Source organism: Mytilus edulis, chromosome 14 (genome assembly GCF_963676685.1).
Source record: "Mytilus edulis chromosome 14, xbMytEdul2.2, whole genome shotgun sequence".
Taxonomy (NCBI): domain Eukaryota; kingdom Metazoa; phylum Mollusca; class Bivalvia; order Mytilida; family Mytilidae; genus Mytilus; species Mytilus edulis.
In genome coordinates this window covers 50,384,995-50,409,767 of record NC_092357.1, presented here as the reverse complement: position 1 = coordinate 50,409,767, position 24,773 = coordinate 50,384,995, and the positions used below count along the sequence as shown (strand labels likewise).

Genomic DNA, 24,773 nt, shown 5'->3' with positions numbered 1-24,773 from the left:
ATTTTCTATGCTGATTCTGTAAACGGTAAAGTATGTTATATAATAATACCACTGAACGTTGACGGATATGACGTCATCATTATGTTATATCCACCGGTCACTAGTCACAATAAATAAAATGACTATACACACACACATGATGCACAATATTCAACTTTGATAATCAAATATGACTTAAACACACAATATACAACTTTCATAATCAAGAAATATTCATCATGGATAAAACTATACTTATATACCGCAGGTATATACAATAACCACATTATAAATAAACGATGTAGAATTTACTGCGTCTTTTGTTTTCTTGTAATTTCTTAAGTAGATTCTACCCTTGAGCAGGATTTCTTATATGGAAACCTATCAGAACTCTAGTGAAATTTATACATTTAGACCATTTCAACATCTATTTAAAAAAGAATTAACTCTGAGACACGGTACAGTGCAAAAGGTGGTTACTCGTAGAAACAAAGAGAAAACACTTAGTAGAAAGTTAGTAAGTAAGTAATAACAGAGAAAACGGTGAGAAATGAAGATCTCTTTAACCGACTATAACATTGTTTTGAGTGAAATAAAAATGTCTCAAAGCCAAAAATCAAAATCGTATTTTTTTTATTATTGCAAATCAAATCAGGAAAGTTAATTGATTTCAGTGAATTAGACGATGCCTTTTCTTTATGTTTTAGTGGAATGTTGACGATAGCACTATTAAAGCACTGTTTCCGGCAGCACTAGAAAGAGTATAACATTCTCATTATTGGTACCTTTAAATAAATATTATATCTGCAAAACATCAGAAATTTATACTGGGACAAAAATTACTATCTTTATCTTTTTAATACTTTAAATTTCAAACCAAATTTGTTTTCATTCCAACAATAATTTACCCGAGAAAAGAGAACATTTTTTCTTAAAATTCTATAAATTTATAAAATGCATAACACTAATAAAAATATAGATCTGATGTCTAATGTCGATCTGTAAGTTTTTACAGCAATTCGTACTAGTCTTTAAACTAGTATCAATGTGTTGTATCTGAAACTTAGCTCCATTCTAGTATATAATAATAGTACATTCAACAATTTAAAGCCAATCATTCTATATCCCTGAGATTGTACATGTTAAGGTTCACACGTAACCGGGTAAATACATTGCGTTTAAAAATACCGATAAAAAATTTAAACTCGATAACAACTGAAAACATAATTATATAAGTGAACTCTTGTCTTTCCGATCTTTCTAACATTTCAATTGTATATCAAATATATACTAGCTTCCCTGAGTTTATTAGTGAGCATTGTACAAATACAAGGCACGTTAAAAATATTTGCAAGAACACCACTTATCAAGGTACACTGCCAAAGAAGACGATACATTCTTATAAGTATCTCTGCAAAACTATTACAGCAGATTTTAGTCAGTATGTAGCTAATGGTAATATCTTTGGTTAGCTTGCTTGTTAGCTGAACCGTGAAGTCATTGTTAGGTAAGGTATACTGCCCTCCTTTTAAAGTAGCTTAGTCCTACAGAGAGATAGATTTTTTTATCTGTTGGGCTAGTCTACTATTAAAGGAGGGAAGTTTACCTTACCTAACAATGACTTCACGGTTCAGCTAACAAGCAAGCTAACCAAAGATATTACCATTAGCTACATACTGACTGAAATCTGCTGTAATGAGATTAAAGCCACTCAACAGATGAATATCCTGAATGTTGGTAAACGGTGAATAAACATTATATATTAAAATACTTTGATATAAATACTCCAAACAACAATCATTTTAAGGAAAAATAATACAATAGAATGTGAAGCCTCCCTGAGTGGTAACAAGATTAATATAAGCAGACAATACCATATAAAAACAATTTGTAGTAGATGTAATATATTTGGAACTCGATACAACAAAAACATTTTGTAACGAAATAAGTTAATTTTCCTGATATATCTATATTTGAAATGATGGGGAATGCAAGTCTTCATGTTGTCATTAACGGCAATGTAGATTCTGGTAATTTTCTCCCATAATAACCCCAATGTAACAGATATATATGATTTGTTTTCCAGAGACAAGTGTCTGTGCATTGTACTATTACTAATGTGTTCCCATAGAAACGAGTTTCTGCTGTCTGCAAATGATTGACAGTTTGTGTCATGAGCAAAGTAAACTGAATGACACGAGAGAAAAAAAGATTTGTTATAACAAATATATTCGAAGTTGTACAAAGTACAATAAAGTTAAGATGCTTATTTGTTAGATGAAAAGTAAAATAAATATTATATTTGTTTACTACAATCAAGTATTGAGAAGTAATTGGGACAAAATGGTGATATACCAAGCTGTTTATACATTTTCAATAGCTAATTAAGAATTCAAATTTAACCTAGCAAATAAGCAAAGCCAACTTGTATGTACATTTTGTACTTCATAATACATATTCAAATATATCAGCTGTAATAAAATTTAAAGATTAGAAATTCACTAAATGTTACCGTTGGAAAAAGCACAAACGATTTTTTGAATTTATTTTTAAAATAATTTATAAAATCTCCTCAGGCCAAATAAAAGTATATGTGTGGTTCCAGTAACCCTACCATCCCTACTTTTTCGACTTAAAAATAGCCTACCCTAAAGATTTTATTGTCATTTTTCATTAAGCACTGTTAAAGTCAGAATGTTGCTCCCATAGACTCAATGTAAAAAAAACAACATAAAATAAAAAATATCCCTACCTACTTACCCTAACTTTTTTTCAGATGTAACTGGAACCACACATACTTTTTTTATTTGGCCTCAATTACCCTAATTCCCCTAACAACAAGACACATTTAAATTGCAGGTAAACGAACAAACTCCCATAGAGTTACAACATACACATGCGCACATTCATTTACCGGTTTGAGTTATTTCCCTTTAATTCTAATATGAATTACCTCCCTTACCCCCGCATGGACACTATGCTATTTTACCCATCTATCAGCAAATGTTTTATAAAAGTTTCGTATAAACTTACAAATTATTTTCTTTTAATTTATGATTAACTAAATAATTCGAATGGAAACAAAAAAGATCTGAGTGAGACAAATACAATCTCTCAAAATATTCAGTTTCAGTATAAAATCTAATTTAGAAATTGACAATGTGATAATTTGATTAGATTATTCCTTTCTAGTTTTTTTTGTACAATGGAGAGCATTGGTGAGATTTTTTTCAAACAAAATTTGATTTATACAAATCTAGCGACTTTACACTCTAAATTTATGTTTTAAAACTTTAATAACAAGTATAGTTAAAACGAAGGAGAATAACTCATCAGAAAATTATATCTTTAAGTCAAATTCCCGCCTTAGAAAACTATTTACGAGAAAGGGCTATAGTAACACACAACATATTTCAATTGGGACCAATGAGTATATATTTAACAAATATCACATGAATGCAAATACATAACAGGCAGCACATAATGAAAACAAACATAAAATAATTTCATCAACTTGCATCAAACATTCAATAATTGTTCTAAAGATATAGTTACTATAAGAACCAGTTCAACATCCTAGGCAAGCAAAGGAATGGCATTTAACAGAGTCCCTTCGGAAATTGATTCATTGTCAGACAACACAATCCTGAATCTTTTTATGACAAGATTATACAAGCCACGTGACATTCAACACTTAATTTTTTGTTCCATCCTGTTACGTCATTCCATTTTAATTCAAATAGGTTATTACTGAACACATTTAATATAAATAAGACGTTGCTGATGCAGAAAAAGATCACTTTCATTTTTCCAGTTTTGAAGTAAAATATAAAAATACATTTTTCAACAAAACTCTCGACTTCGAATACAATACTGAAGGTCCCTGTGTTGCCATGGTCACAACAGTCATTTATTTGACATTGTTACAAGACTCTTATTATAATTCAGTGAATCAGTCAAATACAGCATCGTCAGCCTGCGTTCTTGATTTATCACAGGAAGTCCTGTCCGCCATTGTTATCAAATAAATTCAACAAATGAGATGGTACGTCACCGGAGTGATCGAGACGTATACAAAGTACCCGTTCAGCATGGCGTGTACTAATTGTACGTAAGTCTGTTACTTTCATTAAAATTTTCGCCCAATGTACTGGTTGGTGGGGCCTTTTTTCCGCAACATAACGCTTGAAAGCACCAAGGATTTCATCTTGTAATTTTTCAACTGCTTCCGGTTCTTTAAGTCCGGAACGATCTAAAATAACAAAACACATGTGATCACAACATGCACAAGTTGGGTAGAATAATTGAATAAATTTCACAATTACAAGGGCCAACTTGTTCTTGTGCTTTCTTTGCCTATATAAGTATTTATTAGCACAAAGACAAAATTCAAACGTCTTACATTGTCTTAGTGATATTGACATTATAGAAAACAGTAACACTAATTTAACCATTTAACAGAATGTTTTTTCCAGAACCTACTGCTTGACAAGATTTTTTAAACGTTAAAACTAATCTTGAAATAAGTATCGAAATCGTAACCTCAAATATTCATCAAGCTTTGTATGAACTCGATTTCTTACCTGACTGCATTAATAGCACCGCAGACAACAATGACAGTTCCGTCTTATCAAGCTGCAACTTTGAGAGACCAACAGCAAATTCAAAAATGGGTTCAACTAAAACTCCTAATCCTTCAGATTTAATTTGTGATTTGTTAATTAACATGCCGTTATGCATTAATAATGTCTCTTTCTCAGCATCATAACGACAGGCAGCTCGAAGGCACATAACCTCTAAACAGCAGGATTTCAGCAGCAAAATCTGATCATCTACATACAACTGTAAAAAAAAAAGAGAAAGACTTTGAGATCATCTACATACAACTGTAAAAAAAGAAAGACTTTGAGATCACCTACATACAACTGTAAAAATTGACAGACTTTAAGATCATCTACATACAACTGTAAACAAAAGAGAAAGACTTTGAGATCACATACATACAACTGTAAAATACAGACATACTTAGATTGACATCAATATTTATACAACTATAAAATATAAACATGGTTTTATTGGCTTCAATATTCATCTGCTTTATACAAACATAAACAATTAGTTTACTACAGAAAATAATTTACCAGGTATACTGTTTCAGCTGCAGTATTAAAACTGGTGTACCTACATGGAGTCTTATCATGGGTAAAGTTAAGAAATTGATTAAACGATCTTGACAATTTCTATTTGCCTTGTTGTGGGCAAAGTTCAGTAACTGTAAATAAATACGAGTACGACGATTTCTATTGGCTTTATGTAAAAGACATGTATCCGCGTTTGACGATTTCTATTGGCATTCAAAAGTCATGAATCCCTATTCCGCTCTTTGAGATAATATCTGAAAATCTTTCTAATTTTCGATTTATTTGCCGTTCCAATTACACGGATTTTTTTCAGAAATAAATTGCATTTTTCGAAAATTCTTTCGAGAACACCATTTCTTATAACAATTACAATATGACGTAAAGTTTAATCAAATGAACTATATACTAACTAAACGAGACTGGACAACGCGGCTGTATTGGTCATCCTTTTTGTTTTAAATGTTCCCATACATTTTATGTTATGTAAATAAAAGAAAGGTTGAGAACCAATCAGACTTTTAATCTGCAACCACCTGAACTCGAAAATGCAAAGTTGAACATGCATATCCCTTGAAACCGTTTTAGATTCAAAAATTATATAACAGCCCTTTAAAAATCTTTACATTTGCAAATCTTTGTAATGATGGCTAAAGATTTGACTAAAATTGCTATTGATTTTTTCAATCTTATATTATTTAATAACTTTTTTAAGGTCAAAACAGTGGTACCAATTTACGCACCAAACTTTATAATTTTTTTTTCTGTCCACTTGATACTTGATACCGATGTTTAACATTGGACTGACCATTTAAATTTACACATGAAGGTTTAAATCTCCCATCTAAAACTGTTTGCCTTGACCCGTCCAGTTTTAGGTCACATATCTAGGTTTATATCAGTGTAAAAAGTGTATATCATTACACAGGACAATAATTTATTCATCCTGACCCCTTAGGTCAACATCTAATGCATTCATACTGCTGACTAAGATAGATTTTTTAAAAGTAGGCGTTGTATTATATTTCACTTCACCAGTTCATGACTAAGGCCATTCAATTAATTGTTTGGTTATTTTCCCATTTTTTTTACATTTAATTTATTTGAATTTCATCCATGATTTTCCTACATTTATCATGCTGAGATCAAAGTCACCCTTCTACATTCATTAAAGCTATAATCTGCCTTACTCCTAATATCGCAACATATATAGTATTTAGTCCTCTTCAAATATATCTATCTGTATGTACCATTCAAGTAAAAAGAAGGGTCGAATAACGATGCCTGTGTATTAGACCAAACATAAAATATTTTTAATTAATACCCAAGTTTGCCTCTACGTATAGTCTTTCGCCGGGAGTTTTTTGTTTTGTTTTATAATAATGGTTTGTTTTGCTTAACTTGAGTTGTACAGATTTACTTTGTCGCTGGAGTAAAAAGAAGGAGATTTAGTTTACACTTTTGTAAGTTCTCATGTCAACTCTCAAATGTAGAAATAGTGTTGTTTCAAAATATACAGAATTTAAAATCTTTGTTGATTTGTCATTAAGACTTTAATCTTTTGGTCTGTACACATCTGATTTGCCCATCGCTCTGACCACACTGACTTGCAAACTTGTACAACATTTACAAGTTTTCTGAGAAGGATATAATTCGAGGTAAACATTGAGATTCTTATGGTCAAAGGTTTCAACTCTCTTTCTTGATTAATACTAAAAATCTAAATCTACTATGTAGGGAAAATGTCATTTTAGCCTTGTATACTTCTAGTATAACTATGCAATATACAAAACCCCTTCGGCTATATAGTTTTTATGAATAAATAATAGTTAATGTTCAGACCATAAGGTCAATTTGGGTCATTAAACAAACAAAGTCTTTAAAGAATGTCATATACACAACAAAGCAAAAAGGACACACTATAAACTTTCCCTCGAAATAAGGACGGTATCTATTTCTGTCACTTGTTTCTAAACTGCTTGTACTACTATAATATATTTACGAAGATGACAGTTTATTTATTTTATATAAATAGTTTTCATATACCATTAGTACAATAACATGTACTTATTCATTATTGTGTTATTAAGATAAAACTGTGGATGGAGTACTGATAAATATATTTTAACCTTGCAACAACAGCCGGAAGCTCGTGAGATAAGAAGATCCGGTACGAGTAGCAATGAGACAACTCAGGCTCCATCCAAGTAACAATGTGTAAAAATTGAACTATGGGTCAACATAATTATGGTCATTAACCTGGAGCCTTGGCTCATACCGTTTTTGTGAGCAAAGAAATCATACCATATCAATCCCCATCCACCTCGAGTGATGAACTGTAAGTCGCAGACGGTAACATCCGCAAAATTGCATACCTTTCGTAGGGTGTTTAATTTCCTGTACATGCAATCTAAATTAAAGGTTGCAACTTCCTCAAATTGAACCTTAGTAACAGGTTTTGGTATTTTTATTCTTAAAGTTCATTGGCTGAACAGAACAGAGAGTAGAACACGGTGTTGTCATTGTAAGCAAAGCTTGGAGATATGGTCTGTGTATAAGTAAGAATAGATTATAAACACAGCACTGCTAATTGCTTCAATGGTCAGACTAGAGATACAAATAGAATATACATCTATTTACAAAAGTTATACAAATCTACTTGAATGATAGAAAAGTCGTAATATTTTTTTTCAAATCAATAAAAACAAGAATGTAAGTGCACTCAATCTGTCTCATTAGGGGGGAAATGCATTAAGTTACCTGAATAAAACCGGGAACGCCTTTGGCAAATTCTACAACTTTAACAATGGAAGGCGTCATAGCTTCCGCCATTTTCTGCCATGCTTCAGGACTGTGTGGCTCAGGATCAGAGTTTTCAACCTAAAACACAAGTTTTCTTTATACTATACATATATTCTATAAAAAAACTGATCTATTACAATTTTCCTTAGCTTCAAATCTATTGAAAGTATGTATATTCATAATCAACTCAGGGAAAGGACAATACAGGAGCAAGGGAGGCTTGTCGCCAATTTTAAACCAGGTTTCATTATCACTGAACCCGTATATATTTGTTTAGGGGCCAGCCGAAGGACGCCTCCGGGTGCGAGAATTTCTCGTTGCATTGAAGACCTGTTGGTGACCTTCTGCTGTTGTCTGCTCTATGGTCGGGTTGTTGTCTCTTTGGCACATTCCCCATTTCCATTCTCAATTTTATTTATCTAATTCAGGCCTGCACCTACCTTCCAATGTATTTATGTATGTATTTATGCATACAATGACTCCTCTAAAATGTAACTTATTGTTCAATTTTAAATTCGATAATTTACGAACATGCCTTGTAGTATCAATTAAAACACCCCAAGTCTCAACATGGACCGACTCCGTTTCCTGACAATTGTGGGTAGCACATGGATCTGTTATGTTATATAGATAATGGATAAGCGTTGATGATTGAAAAAGAAACCATGAACCCTGAGGCTAAAGGTCATAAAACAATACTGGCTGATTACAAATATCATGGCACAAAACTACTTATTCTTTTTTTAATATTACTAGCTTAAATATTTTGCATATTGCATACCTCACTTCCCTTTGGTGGCAAAGTAACATTTGTTTGATCATACGCTTGAACTATTTCATTAATTAACAATCTGTCATTTTCAGTCATTAATTCATGCAAACATCCATCCGCAGGAGCTTTTGGTTTGAAATCATCAGTTTGTCTTTTTTTCCTATTGTCCTCTATAAGTTTCCGTTTGGCTCTCCTCTGCTTTTCATTTAATACCACTGAAAAAAATGTAAGGGTATATATTTAAAATAGATGTCAACATTCTTTATATGGAAAAATAATGTTTTTTTTATATACCAGGAGTGTCTGGATTGGGTTTACACAATACAAAATAATGACCTCCAAAAGAGTGAATAAAGGGCAAACAAAAAATAAAGATAACAAAAATAAGCCCACCAAATAAAAAATCGAGAATAGATAGACCGCGTACAAAAAAAAAGCTTTTGGCAAGATGCACTGCAAAGTATAACTCCATCTGACTTTTACCAGTGTTATCTTGCCAAAATAAAACATAAAAGATCAAACAGGCTTAGCCGAGCTACAAGTCAGAGGTAAAACAGGCTTAGCCGAGCTACAAGTCAGAGGTAATACAGACTTAGCCGAGCTTCAAATCAGAGGTTAACCAGGCTTAGCCTCGAGCTACGAGTCAGAGGTTAACTGTGAACACTTCAATTCTTTTTTTCTTGTTGTGTTTCTATTGTTAATTATGTTTTAAACACAGTCATAGATATTCTAATTGATTAAAAATTAGGCATTGTAACACCACGTCTAAATATACTATTGAAAGACCTATCAACCTACGCGACAACAACTGACATTAGAGTTTAGTCTTATTTAGCGAGAAAGATTAATGAAAAGTAAAATCCTATCCGCTGATATGTTATGTTCCGGTATTTTCGAACGTTTTGTATCCGTATACTAGTAGTTTTGTTATTAAACATCTTCTTCTTCTTCTTCTTCTTTAAGTTTTCCAGTTTTCCATCTGAATAAAGATGATTAATAACTGGTGCATACGTGGCCTATTTATTAAAATTAAGTTATATTTACAAACAGTGCAAAGAACAGATGTAGTGATTAAAACTATGTACATGAGATGAAGTTTTTTAGATAATAGTGGAGAGAACAGCATATGTTAGCTGATCTCTGAAAGAGTCGACTGTCTGTGTATTTACTACTGTGGTTGGTAAAAGATTCCATTGAGTTATTGTGTATGGGAAGAATGAAAATCTGTACGAGTCTTTTGATGTATAAATATGTCTGAAGGTGTGAGAATGATGTTTTCTGGTTCTTGAGTCTGATGGAATGAGAATTGTGCTAGATGGTATAGCAACAAGTTGATGTGTGATCTTGTACATCATAACCAGTCGTGCACGCAGTCTGCGTTGAGTCAAAATAGGCCAGTTTAGTGTGTTCAGCATGTTTGATACACTACTAGTATTATGATACCTGTTGCAGGCATACCGAGCAGCTCGCCTTTGGACCATCTCTATCTTTGAAATAGATTCTGAAGTGTGGGGGTCCCAAACTGAGCAAGAGTATTCGAGTTTGGGACGGACAAGTGCTTGGTATGCCTGGCTCTTGATGTTTTGATTTGATGTTTTCAGATTTCTTCGAAGGAAGCCGAGAGTTTTGTTGGCCTTTGATATATTGTCATCTATGTGTTTGTCCCATTTAAGGTTTGATTGTAATGTGATGCCTAAGTACTTAGCAGATGTAACAGATTCTAGTATATGATTGTGGAGAGTGTAATTATGTTTTAAAGGTTGACGTTTAGTTGTTACAGAGAGAACATTACACTTGTCTGGGTGGAAGGCCATCAGCCAGTCCTCTTCCCATTTTGCAGCTGCGTCAAGGTCAGCTTGCAGTTTTAGGCAGTCACTCTGGGATTTAACTGGCATGTATAAGATACTGTCATCAGCAAATAGTCTTAGTTTGCTATGTGTATTAAAGGTAGTCTGGAAGGTCGTTGATATACGCCAAGAATAAGACAGGACCTAAGACAGTACCTTGAGGAACCCCAGAGGTGACTGGGACTGTGCTTGATGATCTTCCATCCAGAACAACTGTCTGGGTTCGATCAGAGAGAAATGCAGAGATCCAATTTAAAGTGTTTCCATTAATGCCAAAATAGTGTAATTTGTATAGTAAGTGACGATGCGGAACTTTATCAAAGGCTTTCGCAAAGTCCATTATTACAAGGTCTGTTTGTGTATTTGAATTGTTTGTGGATTGAAGTTCTTGAATGAAGGAGAGAAGTTGTGTCTCACAAGAACGAGAGTGCCGAAAGCCATGTTGAAGGTCGTACAAGATGTTATTTGATTCGAGATGTTTTTGATCGACCGAGAGTACATGCTTTTGTTCTAGAAACGTACTAGTGTACCAACAAGATAAACTCGAGATATTATTTACGTAGGTCTAAAACAAACATACGAGGTCAGTGAAACTGATAACTCTGACCTCGTGTAAGGTCAAAGATTTTTTGTATTAAACATATTCTCTATCTCAGTCCAAGGGTTAAATTTAAATGTATATTTAGTTGAACCTTTTGTATCTTTTCTGCCATTCATTTGTTTTTTGCCATTTCTTCGATCGAACCAAAAGTTATTCAAAATCTTTCAGCAGGCTGAATTTGGGGTATGCCATAACAAGACAACACTGACATAATAAAAAGACGTATATAGAGGGTAGTAAGTAGTTATCAAAGGTACCAGGATTATAATTTAGTACGCCAGACGCGTGTTTCGTCTACATAAGACTCACCAGTGACGCTCATATCAAACTATTTAAAAGGCCAAACAAGCACAAAGTTAAAGAGCATTGAGGATCCAAAATTCCAAAAAGTTGTGCCAAATACGGCTAAGGTAATTATGCCTAGGATAAGAAAAATCCTTAGTTTTTCGAAAAATTCAAAGTTTTGTAAACAGGAAATATATAAGGATGACCACATTATTGATATTAATGTCAACACCGAAGTGCTGACTACTGGGCTGGTGATACCCTCGGGGGCGAAACGTCCACCAGCAGTGGCATCGACCCAGTGGTGTAAATAGTTATCAAAAGTACCAGGATTATAATTTTATACGCCAGACGCGCGTTTCGTCTACACAAGACTCATCAGTGACGCTCAGATCAAAATAGTTAAAAAGCCAAACAAATACAAAGTTGAAGAGCATTGAGGAAACCAAAATTCCTAAAAGTTGTGCCAAATAGGGTCAAAGAGACACAAACCCGACCAAAGATTGGGGAACGTGTCAAAGAGACAACAACCCGACCAAAGATTTGAGAACCTGTCAAAGAAAATCCTTAGTCTTTCTAACAAATTCAAAGTTTTGAAAACCAAAAATATATAAAAATAACCATATAGTTGATATTCATGTCAACACCGAAGTGTTGACTACTGGGCTGGTGATACCCTCTGGGACGAAACGTCCACCAGCAGTGGCATCGACCCAGTGGTGTAAATAGTTATCAAAGGTACCAGGATTATAATTTAGTACGCCAGACGCGCGTTTCGTCTACATAAGACTCATCAGTGACGCTCATATCAAAATATTTATAAAGCCAAACAAATAAAAAGTTGACTCGAGAGCATTGAGGATCCAAAATTTCAAAAAGTTGTGCCAAATACGGCTAAGGTAATCTATGCCTGGGATAAGAAAATCCTTAGTTTTTCGAAAAATTCAAAGTTTTGTAAACAGTAAATTCATAAAAATGATCACATTATTGATATTCATGTCAACACCGAAGTGTTGACGACTGGGCTAGTGATACCCTCGGGGACGAAACGTCCACCAGCAGTGGCATTGACCCAGTGGTGTAAATAGTTATCAAAGGTACCAGGATTATAATTTAGTACGCCAGACGCGCGTTTCGTCTACATAAGACTCATCAGTGACGCTCATATCAAAATATTTATATAGCCAAACAAGTATAAAGTTGAAGAGCATTGAGGATCCAAAATTCCAAAAAGTTGTGCCAAATACGACTAAGGTAATCTTTGCCTGGGATAAGAAAATCCTTAGTTTTTCGAAAAATTCAATTCATTTTTGTTGAAGATCTCAAAGAAACAATAATGTGTTTTATTTCTTATTATGTTATTACACTGTTATCCTGTTAGAATCAAATGCACTGACTAATATTAATGGCGTAGAAATTAGCATGCGGGAGAAACAGAAATTGGAGCATCGAAATTCCACATTACGTTTCTTATTACGGAAAATGACACGCATTACGTCCCGCAAAAAGTGACGTTTTGCGGGAATTCAAACGCTTAATGTCGCGCCAAGAGTTAACTCCCTTGAAACTGTATCGGATGCCCTTAATCTACATAAGACTCATCAGTGACGCTCATATTAAAATATTTAAAAGAGTGAAAGAATTTTTCAACAATAGAAAAGTACCTCATGTTAAAAACTTATTAAACGTGCATGAAGTTTTTTTGATATCATTATAGGGAGTCAAAAAATTTAATTATCATCATACTTATAATATAGTCAACTTGCTGTGTCTGGGATGGTTATAGTAGAAGAGATAGATGATTCCAGCAACAAGACAGTCATTCGCCATTAATAACAAATTGACCTTTCTTAAAACAGCTTTTTATTCAACATTTTTATCACTTGAAATTTTATAATATTCAATCCTAACTCTTTATATAGCACAGGTATGATTGGAAAATTAAATTAAAATGTGACAAAAATTATTGTTGAAAAATTGTACCCATCACCAAATACTCAGTGTACCACACCAAATTAAATTATCTATTTTAGTCATCAAAATTTTGTATAAATGTTTACCCTCTGAGGTTGCTAAACACGATCAGCAAAAAGTATAAAATCCACCAAGCAGAGTAAATTGAAAGACAAAGAAAATGCCCGAAGATATATCATGTTCAAAACCGTGTTCCTTTATTTTTTATAATATGATAAGTATGTTTTCCCATTGTAAATGAAAGGACTTCAAAGAAAACGACAACTTACTTCAAAATGTATTCATAATCATTGAGGACTTTTTTTGTTCTGTAAAAGGCGAATATATACACAACCTGTACAAATCTATGACACGAGATTTTGAAACTTTTTTGCGAATCTATATACCTGTCAACATTTCAAATGACCATTGGGGTTTTACGTAAAAGATGGCTCTCCAGTCCTACAAAACCCCTAAAGGGGACTTCAAATTCTCTTTGATGTTGTTTTTTATGCTTCATGCTTATTTAATCCTATATACATTGTTAGATGTATTGTTTTGTTTTAAATTGTGGACAAAATTGCTCTTTAAAAAATTTCAATTGGGAGATAGTGACAGTTGCGGGTATAAATCTATGGTTTTGAAAAAAGATACCTCAATTCCAAAAGTAATTAACATTTCCTTAATCAGCACAGGGATCTCGTTTCAATAGTTTGCCCTTGAGACTCTCCTTTGATTACGAAGATTTGATAAAATGACATGAAGGTTTGCAATCGGCAATCCTCGGGTAACTCCGCTACTCTCCTTCTGAGGTACGGAATCGGCCGAGTTGTGACGAATGGAAAGTTTGACAAGGTTTATGATGGTAAAAAAAAATTTAACAAAAAAACCGAATGCAACGGCATTGGGAGTGAAACAGAAAAGGACATCAAACTCGCCCAAGTTTAACTGGAGACGGTTTATCTTTAATTCAAATATTTTTTTTATTTTTTTATGTTCAATTGTTTTTTTTAACGTGATGAAAAGAGACAGACATTTTTAAAACCAAAAAGACGTCATACATAATATCTATATACTCAGCGCATGAGCACTACACTTACTTTATGAATGTTGAATGTCATTGTGTCACGTACTAGAACACACCCGCGAAATCGCGGGCATATACAGCTTGTTAACTGTTGTAGGATGAATTTTTGTAAAAGATATTATGACTGGAGAATTTCATATAAGGTATCAAAAGCCCTTCTCCCTTATTTTCCAAAGTCCGTTATTTGTTTCCTTATTCGGGACGTCGGGATCGGGTGTGTTTAAGCTCGGGATTTCTGGATTGATCCTTACTGGATGCGGGAATATTTTTTTTGAATTTCGGGATGTCGGGGTATGAATTTCGTTAAAATACGCACCTCGGGGATTTCATGTTTTTAATCCCGAGCTTAAAAACATCCCGACGTCCCGAATAAGACCTGCCTCCCTATAATCTCTACCCTACTTTCATTTTGGCCAAATCACTTCTTTCACTTTCAACAATAAATTTTTATGCCCCATTTATGGGCATTATTTTTTCTAGTCTGTGCGTCCGTTCGTTCGTTCGTCCGTCCGTCTGTCCCGCTTCAGGTTAAAGTTTTTGTCGAGGTAGTTTTTGATGAAGTTGAAGTCCAACCAACTCGGAACTTATTAAATATGTTCCCTATGATATGATCTTTCTAATTTTAATGCCAAATTAGAGATTTTACCCCATTTCGCGGTCCACTAAACATAGAAAATGATAGTGCCGATGTGGTCCGTATACTATGGACACATTCTTGTTTCCACATGTTTTACTTATTTCAATATATATGCAACTGGTATGACCCCTTAGATAGTAAATATTTAGAAAACAGTAGACAGAATACAGAGAGTCTCTATATATTATAGTAGTATAATCGTAGTTTACATGTGGATAAACGCGAAAAATAATTGTCTCTAAGGAGGTATAATAGTTGTGGTTCTTGCGATCTAAAAACCATGATATGGAGAACGCTCTGGTTGGCTTATTTATTTTTTACATTTTTGTAATCTATCAAACGATTGGTTATTCTTGTGTGTTTAAAACCGGAATGATTATCTATGACTAAAAGTCAATCTGATGACGGAAACAATATCCGGACACCTATTTTGTCGTTTTTCTCCCAAAATAACTCAATCTAAATAATCATAAGAATGGATGACAAATGCGACTATGCATGTTACCTAAAGAACACAGAGAGGCATGATGATTAATTTATTGTGGAAGGAAGAGAAGCGACACACAAAATGAGGTCTTCTCGTTTAATAGTATAGAAGCTTTTCACTACCCACATATTGAGCGTAGTTACATATAAAATAGCTGACCTTTGATCAATATCGCCAACATTGACCTTATGAGACCAAAAACCCACCCTGTATACTAGTATATAATTATTTACATTAAGTTATTCTCTTTCACACAATTTCCACAGAAATATTCCCACTCAATTGAATAGCACAACCCAGCGGAGTATTAAGGCGGGGGGGGGGGGGGGGGGGGGCAGGGTGTCCGCCCTCCCTTTTCGTGTGAAAAATTTGGTTGATGATATAGGGAATCACTGAACCGTGACTGGAGCAGGCCCCCTCTTAGGCAGTCAGTGGGCCCCCTCTTGTGAACATTTCTGGATCTGCCACTGCAAGCTGTATTGTTGAATGGTTATAACGTTCTGGATAAGATGTCGTACCCTCGACATAAATAGAAAAAATTGTAAATGCTAATAATTTTGATTGAAATATCATGCTACACTCTATAGCCCAATTTTTTGAGTGAAACAGTAACGGACGTAACTCGTCCTAGTTTATAAAAAGAAGGAATAGCATAGAATAAAATAAATATGTATTAAAAGAAACAAGACATTTCTGAAGTATCCAATACGTCTGAAGATATACGACACATAAACCAATGCCGAAGAACACGGTGCATGGCCACTATACACTTTATTTCACGAATGCCATAATAATTTTATACTACATGTTATATACTTGCAAATAAAAATTAACTTTACCCATTCATTATCCAAATATAAAGCAAAGTTAAAGAAATAGCTAACATATGCTGAATATCACCATAAGTTCCCTTTACCTTATAAGGAAATTAAGAAAAACCCACCACAAACAAAATGAATGACTTCGCTACTTTATGTCAACATTACTTCAATTATTAGCAAAAAGTAAAAACACAAAAATACTGAACTCCGAGGAAAATTCAAAAAGGAAAATCAAAAATCAAAAGGCAAAATCAAAAGTCCAAACACATCAAACGAATGGATAACAACTGTCATATTCCTGACTTGGTACAGGCAGGGCCGTAACTAGGGTTCGAATTCAGGGGAGGCAGGGGTTTGGGGGCCGCCGATTGAGGCCCCCATAGAGAGGGGGGTTGGGGCGCAGCCCCCGCCGATTTTTTTCTCTCAGTGAAATGGCTAAAAATGACCCATTTTCCTTCGATTTCCTTACTTTGAGAAACATCAGTATTGCATGAACCTGGAAGCAATTTATATGCAAAAAACAAGCTGAGATTGCTGTTCGGGTGAGCCAAGGCTCCGTCTTGAAGGCCGTACTTTGACCTATAATTATTAACATTAAATACATTTTTTTCTCAATATGGCTAAAAATCACCCGTTTTCCTTCGATTAAGAAACATCAGTATTGTTGGATCCTGGGAGCAATTATTTTGTTATCCGTTTTAAAGATATTTTTGTTAGAAATCAAACTGGTAAGTTAAAAAAAAACATATAAAGCAAGATCATAGAACACAAGATATTTTTTTTTATCGAGGACCTTGAATTTCAATATTGTTGAAAGCTGAACAGACATGTATATAACTACAACCAGGGACTTTCTATATATACTAGTATATACTTGGTATAGAAAGTCCCTGCTAGTTTTACTACTAAGGCATTTACCATAATGTTCTCGTACGATCGGGAGACGTTAAAAAATGACCCAACAACTGATTCAGCCGGTAACGAATTTACGATATCATAAACAGATAAAAGATTCACAATAAAAAGGGAACTTCCTCTGCTTAATTGAGCCCCTAAATAAATGTGAATAGTTGAGTTTTATTCAAAATTGTCGAAAGCAAAGTTTCATATGTGTTCTCGTACGAATACTTAATAACAGATGGACGGCCACACGAAACAAAAAACAATTTAAAAAAAATACTGAAACGGTTCACTTTCGATCAAAAACCGGAAAATGACAGATATATCACATAAATCATGATAACACTGTTAAAACTGTTAACTTGTGTTGTTTATGATATTAATTCAATTTCTTCATGTACATATTGTCAATATTTCATTTTATTACTTCAAAAAAAAAAATTGGTATAGAAAATTCAGGGCAGTTGCCTCCCCTGCCTCATAGGTAGTTACGGCCCTGACAGGCATTCTCTAATGTAGAAAATGGTGGATTGAACCTGGTTTTATAGCTAGCTAAACCTCTCACTTGTATGACAGTCGTATCAAATTCCATTACATTGTCAACGATGCATGAACAAAACAAACATACTCAAAGATGTATAAACAACCTTTCAGTTATAACCAATAATAAAGAGTCAAATACTTAGTAACCTTACACATAATGCAATTGTTAATGAAAACTAACATGTTCAATTCACAACTTAATATAAAGCACATTTGAATCATGATGAATATTGACAAAAGTATGACCTTATAAAGCAACTCACAAATTCACACCTATAGTTGATTACATTTATGAATACCTTTTACGTGCAATTTCGTCAAAAAATATACCCACGCCATCAACAATTACAATCTGTATTTATTGAATGGTAAATAATTTTTTTGAGTACTAAAAGTATTTGCGTACAAAGGAACTTTCGCTTCCACTTCATTCGGAGTCTGTTGGGTATAACTCTCATTGGTGATCATAACTCATCTCCCTATTGCGCGTTGCTTAAATCTGCATCATTCATTCCAAGTTTGGTTGAAATTGGGTCAGCAGTTTCAGAGGAGAAGATCTTTACGACGACTGTTGCCAAGGAATGGTAATAGATCACTGAGCTAATAACTCGTTCATTCAATAATTCAATTTTATTTGAAAGTAAATGACATGCACCCGTATAAACTGATTGCGGGTTTTAGCCAACGCAATCATAAGTTTGAACGTTGTTTTCAATTTAGATTTGGAAAGTTGTAATTTATTCCAATGATAATTGCCGAAACGTATCGAAAATTGTGTCATCGTTTTTATTATATTTTATGTATTATATAAATAGGCTATAATACCCCAAAAAAACACACTAGAGTTTTATAAAATGTATGATTAACTTTACTTGTCTTCAATACTTAATAATTCATATGGAGTAAAGATAAATATTTGTTGTCCCATGACCTTGTATAAGGTCAAACTTTTAATCTCTCGAATGGTTTATTTAAGGTAAACTCTGACCATTAGAGTGACCTGAATAGCATATATCAATACAGTACTTATGTAAATAAATACCATGTACTTATGAATAGGAGGGTCTAAACCACAACATCTCAACTTGTATAAAACGTGTTTAAGACGGAAATACTTTACCAATTTTAATCTCCGTTATCAGTTTGAGGGGCAGACAATACGTATTTTCGAAGATATCTTAATTCATCACAAGATCTTGTTTTAAGACGAACACAGAGGCGCTGGCAATCAACAAAACAAAACACCAAATTAGCACCAAACGCTTTAATAAAAGTCTTAAGGAAATATTCTTATAATTATATATGAATTAAATGTCTCGTCCTGTTACGGATTTAAGATAATTTAAGACGAGGAAAATCCCACTTGTTTTCAATAGAATTTGTAAATTATGTGATACCAGTAATCGATAAGGAAATGCAGAGACCTTTTTACTCAAGTTTAACCCCAAATACAAACCCTTTCCTCGAGGTTTATCCAAAACATACCCTTTTTTGCCAAGTGTATCTCATATACTAATGTACACCCCCTTTCCCAAGGTTTATTCCGAATACAACTCCTTTTGGTCAGGTTTATCCAATATTCACCATTTTAACACGGTAATCCAAAATACCGCCAGTTTGCCATGTTTTTCTCACATACACCCCCTTTCCTACATTTATCCGAAATATTCAAAATACACCCTTATGTAAGGCTTATCTCACATACACCTCCTTTCGGTCAGGTTTATTAAAAATACACCCGTTTCGTAAGGTTTATCTCACATACACCCCTTTCTCCATGTTATCCAAAATATGGCCAGGTTGCCAGTTTTATCCGACATACACCCCTTTCTCCACGTCATCCAAAATACACCCTTTTTGCCAGGTTTATCTAAAATACACCCTTTTTGCCTGGTTTATCCAAAACACACCCTTTTTGCTAGATTTATCTAAAATACACCCTTTTTGCCTGGTTTGTCCGAAATACTCATTTCTTTCTCAGGTTTATCTTACATACATCCCCTTCTCCCAAGTTTATCCACAATACATCTATTGTCGCCAGGTTTATCACACATACATCTCTCTCACATAATATATCTCTTTCTATCTTCTATCGATAAATCGACACATTTAGTATATGCAGACTCATGGAGCATTGCGATTATCTCAAATATTATTACTTTTTGTAGTCCATTGCGCCAGATGGCTCAAGTTATTAAAAGTAACAATGCAGATAAAAATATAGGCTGACCATCAAATTCAAGGGACAAAACGGGTTCTTGGTTCCACGTACACTGATAAAACTAAAATTTATAAAGCAGGTAGTGTTACTAGGGCTCAATAACAACTCGAGTCCGTGATAATACATCACAAATTGTTTCACCATACTTGAATTAAGTTACTTATAATAGAAGAATGTATTCAAAGGCAAAAGAAGTCACACGAAAGTGTGTGTGAAAATCCTACTCTTATCATACAAGGTAGACCTTTGGCAGAAATTTCGATCATGTTCAGGTTCCATTTGGCAATATAGATCCTCAAGTATATAAGTATTCATACATACTTAGCCTTCATTTTTGTTCATTTGAGTATTCCTGACGAAGAGGTAGGTAAACCAAGAAAAGCGCTTCAGTTTCTTCAAATTCATATTTTTTTTTCCATTTCAGAGCCATTAATAGAAATTGTAATTATGTGCTGATGAACATCATCTTCTTTCTTGACTAGTACTAGCACTATCAGGGAGCTAAATTCAATTTCTGTATCGGAAAGCTGACCAAACAAGAATAAGTACATTATTTCCATAAACTAAAAGTCAAATTATACAGGTTGTATTGTGTAAAAAGAAGAGTACTTACAATCGACAGCCATTCCAACATATAAACATTTCTTAAATCTACAATATTGGCACTGGTTCCTTGTTGTTTTGTCTATGATACACGACTGGTTCCATTTGCAATGATATTGTAAGTTTTTCTGGATTGTGCGTCGAAAAAATCCCTGTTAAAATGAAAGACAGTGAGTGATTTCTTATTCTATAAGTTTAGTTATAACACAGTTTTATATTCCCCATTTCCATTCTCAATTTTATTACTAACCATAAAAAGTCTTTAAAAACGGGCAGCTTTTTTCAATGTGATGTCAACAGCATCAATTATCTTCTTTTTTATCACATAGTTTCCATAGTTTGAGTAATGAAGTAATTTTGTTTTGTCCGTGAAGTTTTGGAACAAGTGTCAAATGTTCGGACTCCTTGGTGTTTTTCCATACGATACAAGTTAAAAAAGCAACCAAAATAATCAAAAGATATTTGATTAAGGGGTCAACGTTTATCCTTTAAATATCTTTAATTGTCTATAAAATGTCATTTGATAGATTAATTAAAAATTATTTTTCCCCATAAAACCTATCTATCTTTTAACACAAGACTATAAAGTCATTTGACAACATTTTAGCAGATTCTTGAATTTCTTTCTTTTGATTTGAGACCAAAATAATACCAATGCAAATATAAGGTAAAAGTCCGAGTTAGCTTTTTCCCTCCATATTTTATATTTTAAAAAGGGACCCTAAGCTTTCTACTTCTTTTGAGGTTGACGGGCAAAGAAGATATTTAATTTTCTCATTTTCTTGTCAGTACATAAAACATATTAACACAATAAACATAAATAAATATCTTTATTGCAAAATTACACCCATGAGGGTCAAGCAATACAATGAAACAATAATTTTATACTATACAATGCAATACAATGAAATACAATGTAATACAATGAAATACAATGAAATACAATGAAATACAAAATAATACAATACAATATATGGAATAATAGAACATTAGAGTTCAATTATAAATGTATGTAAAAAACACCATCATAACCTTGCCTGACACGGGTCTGACTCCCTCAGTTCTAAAGACTGTTTAATGAAGACTCCAATATGACAAACAAGTTCAGGGATGGGGTTTAGAATGTGTTTAAGTTTATTGAATGCATCAAGATACTGAAATAATGGTACATAGTCTTTTAGATAAGCAAAAAGATTAAAACGCAAAGATATGTTAATGTCACAATACAAAAAAGAAATGATATTCATCATCTAGGACTTCACATTTTTTACATAATCTTTGTGCTCTTGGAATGTTTCTGTACCTTCCTAATTCAATGCCTAGGGAATGATCACTTAGTCTAAATTTTGAGAGTAACTGCCTATGTATAAAATTATTGCAATTTAAATATTCCTCAGACTGACAATTATTTTTTAATTTCCCATAAAGACAAAGTTTGGATGAGGAATCCATTTTTGAAAGTTTAATTAAAGTATTTTTTTCATATTCCTCTGAAACACACTTTTTTATATTACATTTTAATAAACATATATACATACATATCAAACATACACAATAAAAAAACCTTTTTTTTCTGTTACCACTGGGGTAACGGATCGTTTCTGTTGTTAATAATAATGGTAACGTTTTTTCGTAATAAAGATAATACCTTGAGGGCAGGGGACTCTTAACAGCTTGTTTGTTGTTATCAATTTTGATGCTGTTTTTATTGTGTATGTTTGATAAAATTCCTGAACGTTTGGGGCAATTACTCCCAACCTCAATTAAAGCCTTCCCTTTGTGATATGGAACCTAACACACTTACCTTGCAGTCTTCACATGTCATACATCTATAATGGTACTCAGTAGACCCCCTGTGTATGTGATACACTTACCTTACAGCCTTCACATGTCATGCATCTATAATGGTACCCAGTAGCCGCATCAGTACAGACAACGCATGGTTCTGGACCCTGACTCAGGTCCATGTAACTTGGGATGTACGGAGTGCCTACTGAAAAAAAACAATGTACAATTCAACGTTTATTATCATTACGGAATAACATACGGACTAGCTAACTGCCAGACGCACAAACTGAAAAACAGGATGCCTCCGAACAGGGCATACAAACGGGTCATAAAATAATCCTAAATCGACCAGTATTCAAGCGGATTCTTTTACCTGCAGTTCTCTACTTTATAAACCTCCTTATACATGCCTTCGTAACGTATTGTGGCATATTTAGCTTGTATGTCAAGTAGCTTATATGTCCATACCTTCGTAACTTATTGTGGCATTTTAGCTTGTATGTCCATATGTTCGTAACGTATTGTGGCATATTTAGCTCGTATGTCCATACCTTCATAATTTATTGTAGCATTTTAGCTTGTATGTCCATACCTTCGTAACGTATTGTGGCATATTTAGCTTGTATGTCCATACCTTCGTAACTTATTGTGGCATTTTAGCTTGTATGTCCATACGTTCGTAACGTATTGTGGCATATTTAGCTTGTATGTCCATACCTTCGTAACGTATTTTGGCATGTTTAAATTAGCTTGTATGTCCATACCTTCGTACCGTATTTTGGCATGTTTAAATTAGCTTGTATGTCCATAACTTCGTAACGTATTGTGGCATGTTTTGCTTGTACATGTATATCCATCCTTCGTAACGTATTGTAGCATATTAAGCTTGTATGTCCATACCTTCGTAACTTACTGTGGCATATTAAGCTTGTATGTCCATACGTTCGTAACAAATCTTGGCATATAAAGTAAGCTTGTATGTCCATCCTTCGTAACGTATTGTGGCATATTAAGCTTGTATATCCATTATACCTTCGTAACGTATTGTGGCATATTAAGCTTGTACGTTCATGCCTACGTAACGTATTGTGGCATATTTAGCTTGTATATATATGTCCATACGTTCGTAACAAATTGTTGTATATTTAGCTTGCATGCCCATACGTTCGTTCGTAACATTGTGGCATATTTAGCTTGCATGCCCATCCATACCTTCGTAACGTAATTTGGCATATTGAGCTTGCACTTTCATACGTTCGTAACGTATTGAGGCATTTTTAACTGGCATGAAGTTCTAAACAAACAAAAATGTCAAATGAGACTAGCAACAACAAAAAAAAAAAAAAAAAACTTGTTTCAATTTTGGGTTCTCTTCCTACTTCATTGTTACTATACAGAAAATGATGTGGTATGAGCCATTCAAACCTTTTAAATATCTTCATTTAAAATGAAATAAGAATTTTCGGTTGATAACTGACAAAAGTATACGTAATACTTTAACCACAAGGTAGACAAAATAAGAAAATGAAAACCCCTATTGACCCATTTTTTCGTAAGGATGCGAAACACATTGTCTTTGGCCTTATCTTTTATTCAATAATACTGTTGAAGCCTTCAAACAATCGAAAACAATATTACCGTTTTTTTTCATTTGACATTTTCATAAAGTTCAGAAAAGTCGATCACTGCAGTTTATTGACCGCTGTCTGTGACCGGTCGTTGACTGCAGAGTACCGCTAGGTGTCGTTCTAAATAGTTAAGCGTATTACACACCATCGCGTAACTTACACATTTTTTGACAGTGGGGAGATTGGATTAATTCTCAAACTTGTGGTAAGTTTTATTTAATTTATAATAATAAGATCGTAAAGATAAAATGTAAATTTATACAAGAACAATAGATAATATATAATAATCTAATCAAGCTAAAACTCAACCGAAGACAAAAACAAACATTATAATCATTGTTTCATTTTAAAGAACCTCTAGTTCTAAAGGCGTTCAAAAAGACCGAAAGAAAATTCAGATGTTGAAATACTTAATTTTCCAAGGAGTGAGGTCAACAATGAAGGAATGGTGAACTATGAACACTGATGAACTCCGGGCTCAATATGCTAGTTGACCAAAGATCTGTTGAGATCGAAGTTGAATAGCAAGGAAAAAGCGGCCAGTCGATCAAGTAAAAATAAGTAAGGACGAAAATTATATTCAATGCAAGCAAAATTTTCATAGTTAGAATTGAAACTACGTGTGAATGTAATATTTCTTTTCCTAGAATCAGAATATTTTCATAGTTAGAATTGAAACTA

General features: G+C 33.6%; 1 protein-coding gene across 1 annotated transcript in view; it reads right to left on the bottom strand.

Moving 5' to 3' along the window:
* Positions 1-3,280: 3,280 nt before the first annotated feature.
* LOC139503941 (thyroid hormone receptor beta-like) overlaps positions 3,281-24,773 on the bottom strand; it is a 32,805-nt gene continuing 11,312 nt past the window's right edge. Inside the window, exons 2-7 of the mRNA XM_071293964.1 lie at positions 22,551-22,669; positions 20,687-20,828; positions 8,701-8,906; positions 7,878-7,997; positions 4,563-4,821; positions 3,281-4,231 (exon numbers count right to left, since the gene is read on the bottom strand). Of these exons, the coding sequence (XP_071150065.1) occupies positions 3,972-4,231; positions 4,563-4,821; positions 7,878-7,997; positions 8,701-8,906; positions 20,687-20,828; positions 22,551-22,669 (1,106 nt within the window). The 3' untranslated portion in view covers positions 3,281-3,971. The remainder of the gene's footprint in view (positions 4,232-4,562; positions 4,822-7,877; positions 7,998-8,700; positions 8,907-20,686; positions 20,829-22,550; positions 22,670-24,773) is intronic.